The 12,906-nt window shown below is 31.7% G+C and overlaps 1 protein-coding gene across 1 annotated transcript in view; it reads right to left on the reverse strand.

Annotated features, from left to right (window-relative positions):
* LOC110448539 overlaps nt 1-12,906 on the reverse strand; it is a 53,010-nt gene that overhangs the window by 36,060 nt on the left and 4,044 nt on the right. Inside the window, exon 4 of the mRNA XM_021494826.1 lies at nt 11,148-11,238. Coding sequence (XP_021350501.1) covers nt 11,148-11,238 — 91 coding nt within the window. The remainder of the gene's footprint in view (nt 1-11,147; nt 11,239-12,906) is intronic.

Here is a 12,906-nt window from a genome sequence, read left to right on the forward strand (position 1 = left end):
ATTTTCTTTTTTTTTTAAATCAGCCACATATGAACATTTGTTTGCTTTTCAAATGTATCAATTCACATTCATAATTCATATTTTACAATATTCAAGATGTAGAACTCTTTTGGGAAGGAGATATGTCCTGTCAAAATAAGGTACCATGTACCCTTAACCTTTACTCAACGAAATCACCTTTTGATGCATATAATACAGTCTCCATGAATAAGCTTGCTGTTTTGGTTGATTGAACTACAGAATAATCATTTAAGAAAAAAAAACTCTAAATGAAAATGTTTCCATTTACCAAAAAGAGCCATTTGTATACCCAAAAATACTTCTAAAGAAAAACAACAAAACAAAGTGCTTTAATGGTGCAAGTTTGTTGATATAACTAGGTCACAGTCGGCACAACAATTTATCTTTTCTCCATCAGTACAGAGTTGCCAGGTGCGTAATGGCTTGTGTGGAGCAAAAGGTTAATTAACTATGTAAGTCTGTCGAACATTGGGCCTTAATTAAAGCAGACTACTACAAACATTGTGTATTAGAACACATGTAAGCTCCGATGTCAGATAGCCTTCATAGAAATCAATGTCTGTGGTACAATTAGGTCAATCGTCTTTTGAAACATGCACATGTATAATGATTCAGGTTTTTAGGCCACACCTCTTTGCATAACAGTGCATACAACCTGATCAGCACAACAGAATGTAAGCATGTTTGTACAAATGTAACACATGTATGTCTTTTGCAGTCTGAATACAATTACATGTACCATAGTTCACCTGTAATTTAGCTACGAAAGAATCCATGGGTCAAAAAAAGAACTAATTCGAAAGGTTATTTTGAATAATTAATCTGCTAATCATATGCAAAATAATATGTAGCTTCCAACAATTTAAAAGAGCACATTTTCGAAATCTGTAGAAAAATAGTGTCGGCTTAAATCTCAAAGTATGAGCTTATTGTAGGTATAAACAACTGTTATATGTGTATGCATAGATGAAATAAGGGTACCTTCAAGGATTTTATAAATATAACTAGCATAGATTGATTGAGTGTTTATTGTAAAATTTTAACTGTTACAGATTTTTTTTAATTTCCGTAGTTGGACAACTAATCTGCCATCAAAACGGTGCTATATCAATTCTGACACATGGAATACTTTTAGTAGCTGCTTATATATGTTGATCAATGCAATATACACAATGATATATACCATTTTATAAATGGGGAATTCAACTTGGGGAAAAACGAAGCCTTCATGTCCCTGTCAGGTTGGGAATATTATAGTCAAAGTATCTAATGTTATACTCGTTTGATGAAAAATACATCTTTATGTAACACACCCCACTTGCCATTTTGCCTGCTCCATGCAGACACCCTTATTACATCAAATACGGTACCTTATTAGCTGGAATATGTACCCTGTCAAACTCAGCACATAGCTGTGAATTGTATACAAGTTGTAACAGTATGTTTTTTACCAATAAGTCTGACGATGGTATACTATAAATGACACCATTATAGTGTCATTTCTACTGTCTGTTAAAACTGTCTATCATATCGGAAAAGGATATATTTCCCCATTGGTATTTTAACCCCCATGTATAATTATCTGAAATATAACCAAGTCTGGTAATAGTTTTTATTTTCCGTCCCTTTAAAAATACCTGAACACAACAATATAGACAAAATAATTATGATCAAGTGGCCAAATGTTATATTATCACTGACATTTGATTCAGAAGTCTGATAAGATATTTTTTTTCAAGATTTCAAATTTTTCAATTGAATTGAAAATATATTTTTTTATAAGTCTTTTGTACATACAGTTTAGCAAATTGAACATCTATTTATACAGGGGGGAAGGGAGCAAATGCAAGCGTCATCTTTAACAGCAGATACACTCTACAATCATAATAACATCTTATATCTTCAAACTGTTTAGCTTCAGGAGTCTATTCAGGGAAGAGCATGATTGGGGATTGGTGAAAAAAACAAAGACATCGAAGTGAAAAGGGATGAATATGCTTTAATAACCCCCTAGCTTTTACTATCATGGAGAAAAAGAAAAAAAAAGATGAAAAAGGAAGAATCACATCTTGACATAAACGCAAAACATTACAGTACATGTAATCATATAAAAATACCAAAACAGGATATTTTCATAAATATTGATATGTCATTAGGAAACGATATTATACCTTAATCATGAACAAAATTCATAAAATTTTCTTAGTGGAATAAGTAAACAAAATAAATTTGTTTGTACTGTCAGTCAGCGAAGTTTCCATAAAAATATTACCTGTGGGCGTTATTGCTTACAACGTCCGTACGTTGATTTACGACACCACGTATATTATACTACAGTTAAGTCGGGACTATTCAAACATTATTATGGTAAAACTGCCGACCCTAACAAAGGCATTTCAGGTGCCCTGGAATGGCTTTTTAAGGACTTAATAAAGCTGGGTGGATATATGGATGTTCACCTAATATTTGTCGGAAGTACCTTCCAAGATAAAACAGACACTTGTCAACACTTCAACAAGACATCGGGATGTTGACATTTGGCTTTTAATCTTGTTCATACATACACTTTGCTTTGGCAGGTTATTTCATAAACATTTGGACATGAACTGTATATATACTCAAACACTACCCAATATGTTTATACACGGATGTGACCATAGTCAATTTTGTACTTATACATGTATGCGTAGGTACCTTTAAAATGTTTGAGAAGTTTCTTGAACAAATATTTTAAAAGTACAGAAAAGACCCTGCTTATTCCCAAAAACACCTTTTAAATATTTGAAAGCATTCTTGAACAGTGTAGAAATGAACTAATGCTTATTTTAAGTTTTGTGCCAATTCATACTTTTAAAATTTTCAAAATGTGATGCTATTAATTCCAAAACACATGTATTTCAAAGGTATTAAAAATATGTTTCAAAGTAATTTTTCAATGAACATTTAATTGTTGTTTATTTTGAATGAAGCAAAGCAATTAACTCCTCAGTGAAATTGACTTAAGAATATATGTTACCTCTAACCAAAAGAGTTCTAATATAAATCCTGCAAAATTTCACAAATGATTATAAAAACATTATACAAATAGACATTCATTGAAAACTCTCAGGTAACATCAAATTGCTAAATAATTCTAACACAAATCATTGGAAAATAAGATATCATACACCCTTAAGCCAAACCCTTTTTCGGTATTTTTACTTAGCAGACACCATTATTAGATAAATCTAACAGAAAAAAACCCATCTAAGTTTCTTTTCTTTGCTACAAACTGAAGGAAACTAGATTTAGTCTCACAAAATATGATACATGTATATATATATACAATACCAGATTGCTTCAAATCCTCAGCCCTTTGAATACACAGATCAAACGACAGGTATGGTATCTAGTGCTTACAGCACATGCATTATTTACAAAGCCCTATTAAAGGTTGACATGTTTTTTACCTGCTAAAGAGATTAACACAGCACAGTACTGAAAATCAATATATTGATTCCTTTGGCTGAGACAGATGTTTGCCTCAACAGGAACCTTTAAACTTTTATGTTTATATATCTATATATATGTACATTATGAACAACACAATATCTTACAAAAAGCCTTTTATCTACCAAGTATACCAAACTTTTTTTTTGAAGTTTTTAAAAAATACATTTTCAGAATTAAGAATAAGCTGTATGGACCTGCCACAATACATGTAATAATAATAATAATTTGAGGTTCTTATATACTGCTTCATCACAACCTATTTTGTAGGTGAATGTCTCAAAGTGATTCACAAACTATTATCTGTGGTTATATAGGGCCTTTGCAACCAGCCAATATCTTTCTCAACTCACTGGGGAGCATACAGCCGGAGACTCATAGCTAGCATTCAACAATTCCAGCACTGCCCAACCACGTACTCATTTACAGCTGAGTAGACTGGAACAAGTGGAGTAAAGTATCTTGCTCAAAGATACAACACAGTGCCGTGACCTGACTCGAACCTGCAACCATTCAGTCATGAGCCCGCTATATTATATAGATTTGGCTGTACTATGACCTATCTGTTAAACATATATAGTCAAGTATGTACCTTAATTTACCATAAGTCATATATAATGGCAATTGAGAATTACCTACTGGATACCAGTGGCCAGAAAGAATGTTGAGGAAAGAAGATTCAAAATCATAAATGCTACATTTCTCTCTGAGCTAGATGACAAATTTACCTTGCAAAAGAACCTACATTAACAGATATGGGTCAAAGAAGTAATATAGACGGTAAAATCCCATATAACACTGGATCCTAATATTAACATATATATATATGATGAAAGATTGACTACTGGTAACAACCATCCATTGGCTATCTCATCACTAGAAAATATTTTTTTTGTAAAACTGTTGGTGGTTCTTATCTTGTTATTATGCAATGGCAGCTTTAAGATGATGATAACAGTTAAGATCTGCCCTCACCCATCAGACATAGATACAAATCCAAGGACGGCTGACATTTCTTCCTCATTGTTTCTGCCGTCAAAAAATATAACAAATGCACAAAATGTTGATCCACTCAAAACAAATGCTTCACACTTCCAAACTCTGCACGCATGAATTTGTCATTTGATGATCCAATTGGTGACCCTACATAAATATTTCATGCACAGTACTTGAACCAAATCTCTTGGAGGCTCCACAAACACCTATAGAAATATTTCACACAAAGCACTGGGACCAAATCTATCTGGGACTTTATGAATGTTTCACACAATGAATTTTGTACATGCTTAGTATGTACAATATAAATGTAGTGTGTTTAAGAGAATTACAAACCTTAATCTCTGTTAACAATATATTCCAGTCTTAAATTTGGGTTTAAGCTCGTTCAACTTTTGCCAACTTTTCCTATTGAATATTCATATGATCCAGGTTTTTGTTCATAAATAATATTAATGAATATTTGGATTTAAATATTCATAAATATTTAAATTTCAATCTTCATGAATATTCAAGAATCAATATTCATGATTATTCATGTATGTACAATACCAAGTCATTGCAATGAAAATGTATCTGCTATTTCAAATCAGAAACAGACAATATGGTTCTTGGAAAGTCAATAACTCTTACATTACCCTCTCATTGTCTTTCACTAAGACATTTTAAAACCTGTTTTGGTACATCTTGAAGCTCTTACATTGTGAAAACCAGTGTCAAAGCTCTTAAAATTGACCTAATACTGAATTTACAGGTGGCATTCATATTGACCATGCATATCAACTGACAGTTGTTTTAACATTCCATATTCAAATGTATACCATGCAAAGAATAATGTAATACTTATGTCTTGTAAAAATAAAATTCATATTTATTGAAAGTTAGTGTCAATAACTTAATATTATTACAGAGTGTATAATGCAATATTATTTAGTACTTAACTTATCTTAATCTCGAGAAAATTTCTCTAATTAATTCAACATTTAAGAATTAAGAGACATAAATTCAGTATTCAACACGATCCAGAGAGTACGACAACAGATGTGTGAGGGCATGTGTATGTGTGCTGGAGGTTGTATAGGTGTTCTTTTTGTTATGGGTCCATCTTTCCAATGACTCATTTATAGTGCCATACCAATTAAACACTACAGCACATCAACTTTTACTCCACCTTTTAAAACAGGTGAATTTGAGGAAACTTACTGGTAAAAGTGTCTTGCTAGATGTCAATGTAAACCACACCTTGCCGACTGCAGCTAGGGATCCAAACCTACGCCAACCTTGCTGTCAATACCAGATAGGCAAACTACAACTATAGTCCCATTATGGAGGCACAATAGTCTAGTGGTAGAATGCCGGGCTCTTGACCAAAGAGTTGCGTGTTCGAGTCACTGCACGGCACTGTATTGTATCTTTGAGCAAGATACTTTACTCTGCTTGTTCTAGTCTACTCAGCTGTAAATGAGTATGTGGTTGGGCAGCGCTAGAATTGTTGAATGCTAGCTGTTAGCACAGAAATGGCAGCTCCGGCTGTATGCTCCCCGGGGAGTTGAGAAAGATGTTGGCAGGTTGCAAAGGCCCTATAACCACGCAGACTAATTTGTGAACCGCTTTGAGACGACCTACGAACTAGGTTGTGATAAAGTGGTATATAAGAACCTCAAATTATTAATATTATTACTATTTACTCTAACAGTGTAACAGAAACCGTTTCCAAGGGGAAAACATTTGTGCATAAAGTTCTCTGTGTTTTATCATTTCATAACACCACTTTCAGGTGTACAATGAAAATGTAAATACCGGTAAGGTTTATTGATTGGTTTAAAATACTTTAAATATTGGTCATGTTCTTCCATGATAAATACATATTGAGTCAAGAGCTTGAAGCTACTGAATATAATATATAATTTCCTAATACAGTATAAGTTTTTATATAACCTTCAACTAATAACAAATAATGTATCTAAATTATCAAAATTATGTTTTAAATATCTAAATTTAGAAAATGCAAGTAAATTTCAGCAAATGAAATATCAATTCTTTTTTCAAATTCTTAATTAAATAAACAAAATTTAGAAAAGCTGTCATGAAGTGAATGAAATAATATATCTTTTATAATTTGTATAAGTAAATTCAGAGTTTGCAGGTCAAATTTTACTTTCCCAAAATCACTGGTAAATGAACAATTATTATACTTGAACTATAAACATGGATAATGGCATTTCCGTGCTTATCGACTTAAGATACAGACATGAAATTAAACTAAGATCACCCCTATAGCTAAAGAACCATATAAATTTACTACACTGTACATACCTAGAACCATAAGGGTCTTTTATGGATCATGATAGCTAGTAGCCCGGGCTTATCAGGGGATATGTTTACAATCTTGACACACTTTAGAATTATTAGCTATTGCAAGCATTATCTTGAGTATGTGTGTCCATTTATTTTACCAATCTAAACAGGTTACATTGATGGCCGGATAGCCTGGACCATACAACATGTTTAAATGCCAGATAAAGAAATTATTTCCTTGAGATAGGCCCTGGTGACCGTAACGCTATATGTATACCGAGTATTCTAACAAAAATGATTTGTCATCTTACAGTGGACGAAACAAAAATTGTATCTTTATAAATCTTATTAATCTACAGCAAACTGCAAGAAAAATTGTTTAAAAAGAAAACATATGAATGCATTTCGATAAAGTATATTCTGAAATTGTCTAAAATTAAGTTATTTGTTATGTTTGTTTTAACGTTTCAGACAACATTAAGCTTAGCATACTTTTAAAAATGCTTCACCAGATTGTTACCTTTTATTGTAAAGTCAATAACATTTAGGTTTGATAACCATATATATTCAAATATTTATATATTCAATTTTCAAATATTATATACAAATAACAAACAGCTAGACTATTAAATTAAATATTTCAAAGAGCGCTAACTCTATTAAACTGGTGCTACATATACTTGATTTAACAAAAACCTTCTAGACATTTACCACCCACTGAAACAAAATTTCCAATAAATTATTTTTGAATTAACCATGCAGTAAAATTTCAATTAACTTTCAATGAAATAATTTCTTCCTATCAAAACTTTGTAGATATTTACCAATAAACTTGAATAAAATGAAATCTCAAACTTTCCTTAAACTGTGGTCAATAGCACACATTCACAAACAATGTACTTGTCACAGATAATCAAACCTCTGATAACAAGAGAACTAATTTATTTTCAATGACTTAATTTGATAGAGCTCCAATCCTTAAATATACACAATCAGCAAGTCTATAGCAGATACATATATGGGTCCACATATCGCAGAAAGTCTAAAGCCTAAAACACCGGAATGCAGGTTGGCCTATGGCCCACAGGTAAAGTTAATATGTATATATGTACAGGTATACATACATGAAAAAGAATTTCTGAACGTATGAAATGTGGGTAAAATATTCTCTAAAACTTACAGTAAGTCTATCATTCCTGCAAGAAACATCTCTTAAATTTCAAGGCTGGCCTATATTCCAAAACAGATTATTTTCAAGATATGTTTGACTGCAAGGAACCATAAGCTTATTTCTAAACTGTTTTATTTTCAAATCAGGCTTATTATCAAGATTTTAGGGTATATCAGATAACTGTGTTACTTTACCTTCTTATATGTAACAAAATAATCCAATATAAAACCGATTTTCTCTCACAGAAAATCGCTTTGCCACATATTACAAACCCATCTCTTCACTAATCAAAAGTTTACTTCTGCAGATGCATCTACCCTTTTATACATCTAAGTAGACTGGAGTATAGTATCAGAACATTGTATAAAACTTGAACATCCTGTGTTAATCATGATTATAGTAAAATCTGTCTAAACAGAACACAAGACAGCAATACAAATTTCTTTAGAAATATGTCACTTGGACCATAGTTTTTAAATCTTACATTTATCAGTTGAAAATAAAATACAGGTAATATAACTGTAACACTCTATTTACCCAAACATAAACAACTTTATCATAACACTAACAGTGCATCAAAAGTAAATTTCAGAACTTCATAATTTTGATTTGCGACATGCAGATCCAACAAACATGCAATATCGATTTCTGAAACCCATTTATATGCAATTTCATTTCAAACATTTACCTGGTAGAGCATTAAAATGTTAAAATGTGTTGCAAAATCCAAGAAAAAGTTGATTATTATAATAATTCCTATATAGCCTATAGGATACACACTTAAAATAGTGCACATATTGAAAACCCGAAATAGAATTACTTTTAAACTAATGAGATAAGGTTTTTAAGGAATACATTTGTATACTCAAAATAGGGTCATGTTAAAACATGAACTTGTAGATTTAATTGTTAAACATAACAAGCAAAACTCATTATAACCGAGTTTAAAAGTATGTTGATGACTTCATTGTGCAAAATTTGACTACCAAATTGAATTGACCTACTTCAAACCTCCCAGTTGAGCACCTAGGGTACCTGAATGTCAATTTTTATACACTTGTATACATATACAATACCCCTCTTAAAAAGGATTTGCAGTGTTCTTTTAAAATTAGATAATTAAAAATTAAAACAAAAATGCTTACCAAGGAAGAGTGGAAATGTTAAGCCATGTCAATGAAAAATCGTATCTGCACCATGCAAGGTCGGGGACGGTAAGAATATATATAAAATACTAGCTACACATAACCACTAATCTCCCTTGTAGTACCAGTAGAGCTGTCTGCAAGTACTGAAACATGCCAAGTCTAATTTATAAATCTACAGAATGTGACTTATCTCCTTTAAAAAACTGCACCAGTACAGTCAAACGCCTTTTGTGTTAAAGCGTTTGTATTTAATCCTTACCAGAAAGAAATCTTACAGCAGGTATATAGTATTGGCGACATACCTAGGCGTCCCGCCACACTCTACCTTACCAGCGAAAAAGTTCAAAGCATTGTTAGCTTAACCAACCTATAACTGATAGTTTCAAAATCGTATCTTAAAAAGCTTTTTTTAAATATATAAAAACAGTTACACTTCTTGTCTTCATTAATCATATAGAATAGACTAGCATGTTATTTATATGATGAACTTATTATTTTTGGGAAAATTAGATGCATGAAAAATTCTTAAAAACTGGACAGGAAGCTAATCAGGACTTTGATTTGGTGAAAAGTAGAACATGCCAGGACTAACACAATATCCAATAAAGGTTGATTATATTAAGGAATTAGTTAAAGACCTTTAAAAAACAATGGTGAGGTATATATTCCCGAATTCTGATTGCATAAATTTATTACAAGCATAAACAAAACTTTCTATTTTTCTAAATTTCAGACTTCTGGATCCCAGAGCTTGCTGATAAATTCTTCCTGTTTAAACTTGCAATAAATGATATATTTTTTTATCTACAAAGGTAAATAACTAATTGTTCTTATAGAAAGCAACAGCGAAAATATTATTTTATTTATGTAATCATACTTTTATGCATTTTTACCACATGGATCCTTCCGCCTACCAGAACGCGCTTTTATTGCTTATTTTATCAATTAAATTGATGTTGGAGGCTTGAGAAGGGATTTCCTGGTTTTCTTCATAACCGTGTGTATTACCTGTCTTATAAATCCATAAGAATAGATTTTCAAACACGAACAATGTTTGCAGGGGGCAAAGAACCGCGATCATACTTTGATTGCGAAAAAGCTTAACCATGAAGACCTATGGAGATCCCAGATGATTTACCTGACCAAGTTAACGAGTTTTGGCACCTTATACAGGTAAATATATAAGACATAGCTGTCCAATCCAGTTATAGCTTGTTAGACTTAGACAGAGAGTGATAGAACACCTTTATTGAAATGTCAACTACATCCAATCATTTCAATTTTGTATTGTGTTTCAATATAATGACCAACACTTCCTTCATGTACTTTAAGTTAAACATAACCTCTGATCCATCATACTTTGCTATTCAAAACAAACTTCATCAATTCCATCCAAATGTAATTACTACGTACTGTATAAAATTGGATATGGGGATTTATGCAGGCAGGTATTTATAGGAAAACAGACCATGGGGAAAATCACCTGAAAAACTATAGAAATTGGGAATATTCAAACATCGAAATTGTAAAATGGAATTGCAATATTCGTTATTTTAAATATCTGATTTATACTATACTTTATATGAAGTTTCATAAATTATCCGAAAGGACAGACACATTAGAACTCTTCCAAATCAAAGGTTGGAATAGTGCAGTATGAAATGTCAGGGGTGAATGAATTAAATTTGGGCCTGGTTGGTTTCAGTCTGATTTAAAGTTCAACAAGTTGTTTACGAACATTTTGATATGTTGATTTGTAGAGGAACACTGTATAAGCATATATCTAAGTGGCAATATTATTTTAGTATTCATTAACATGCAACTCTGTCAAAATTTGATTTGACTTAAAATTTGATTGCGCTTAATAAGTATAACCAGAGTGTCACTTTGCTAATCATGAACAACCATACCCTGATGATGAAGAATGATGCCCTTCTACAAAAACTTCAACTAACTTCTGGGTGTAATTCTGTTCAATTGAACATCTTCTCACTTAGAAAATTTCTTGAATATTGTCAACTTACCTTGAGTGCCGAAGGAAACCTTAATTCCATTTTCACGCATATGATTAATGGCCGCTTGGATGTATTCTCCCGGTTCATCGCAACCTTTCAACTGAAAAAAACCCGTAATATTTCAAAATGAAAATCACAAATGTTTTGTTCTTACAGGAAAATATCAGTGGCAAAATTTCAATTAAGCTCTTTTTACCTAATACTCAATTTACCTATAGAATCTCAACCAACATGATTCTGAATCATATGCAAGAGTAATATATTTCCCATTATTTCAACAACAATATGTTGAAAGGGAATCACTTCCTTATTTGAGTATGGAGCATTGACATATTTTTGGCCATATTGTAGTACTGGATCTAAATGAATGTATACAGCTCACAAACTTGAAATCTGTAATAACTCCTACTTTTGATAATGATGGATAGGTAATTATTTATCTTAATGAAATGTAACATGAATGCATTTGATCAAAAGACTTTCCCCTAGCCTAATCTCTAAATTACAATATCACTATACAGCAAATATAATCATTTGTACCTGGTACATAATTATGTCTTTTTATTTTCAATTTCAATAAATTACTTATCAGTGAAATGAATTTGTTTTCAATGCTTTACAAATTCAATTCAAATTTGCTGATCAGCAGAAACGTTTTGTTGGCAGTACTTTTAGGCCAAGTGGTAAAATCTTGATAACTGTTAGCTTAATGATGGGTAATATAATGATTCAAAATGGTGTGTTTTTTCGTAAAATATTAAAATTTATCACTATAAGACCTTTACAATAGATGTGTATGAATGCAAACAATTTTAAAAAGACAAAAAAATCTTTTGAAAATATATCAAAAACAAGACATGTTAAAAAATAAAAGTTGCATTTCAAAAATTAAGCTAACAATTTTTTTGAATGGTCAGGTTTTGGATCTGTCACAAATATCCGAGTTCCGATATTACGCCTAATGCAATATTAATCACTACAAGTACAAAACTCTACCTGCCGGCAATGAATACCTGGTCGTGGTTGGAATGGTATGCTATATTGGTAAAGTGACATACTGATCACACTTCCAACCTTTAATCTACAATGCCTCATCGACAAAAGTATGGCTAGCTTCACACGACTTTTCAAAATATTTTTCTTCTCTTTTTTTTCATCTTTTTTTTTTTATATATATATATTTGACATTTTTCAAAGAAGAACATGTCTAAATTAAACACTGTTTCATCTGGAAATCTGTTTAAACCAAACCAGAATATAGGTTTTACTACAGTTTCAAAATACAGGATGTAATTTTTTTTTATCAACAATAATAAGAAGACTTGAAAACAAGTTTTTTTTCTAAATCCATGCAGAAAAAACAGATTCTACTTCTTCATTCATTAAATCCTTGTTGTTATTTGTTAAGTTTTGTTTGTTTGTGTGAAATTAAATTGTCCTGCGTCACAGAAGAGGTCCCATTTAAGAAACGAAATGGATCTAGGAACCCACACCAGACTAAACCAATTACGAACTCCTTCTTATAATGAAGCAGGACATTTCATCTTTTTTTTTTTTGCTGAGAAATGCAATTCTGAAGCACCTCCATTGTATGTATGTTGACCAGACTTTTAGCATGTTGACTTTCTGACAAAGCTTTGGAAAGTGAATATTTGAATTTACATTGATGAATAAATGATGACTTGTGTGCTCCCAGCCAGGCCTAGGGGTTATTGTAGTAGTGTGTACGTGTGTACCACACACGAATCAATAATTCTAACTGATGAGC

This window comes from Mizuhopecten yessoensis, unplaced genomic scaffold (genome assembly GCF_002113885.1).
Source record: "Mizuhopecten yessoensis strain PY_sf001 unplaced genomic scaffold, ASM211388v2 scaffold4121, whole genome shotgun sequence".
NCBI classification, from domain to species: Eukaryota; Metazoa; Mollusca; class Bivalvia; order Pectinida; family Pectinidae; genus Mizuhopecten; species Mizuhopecten yessoensis.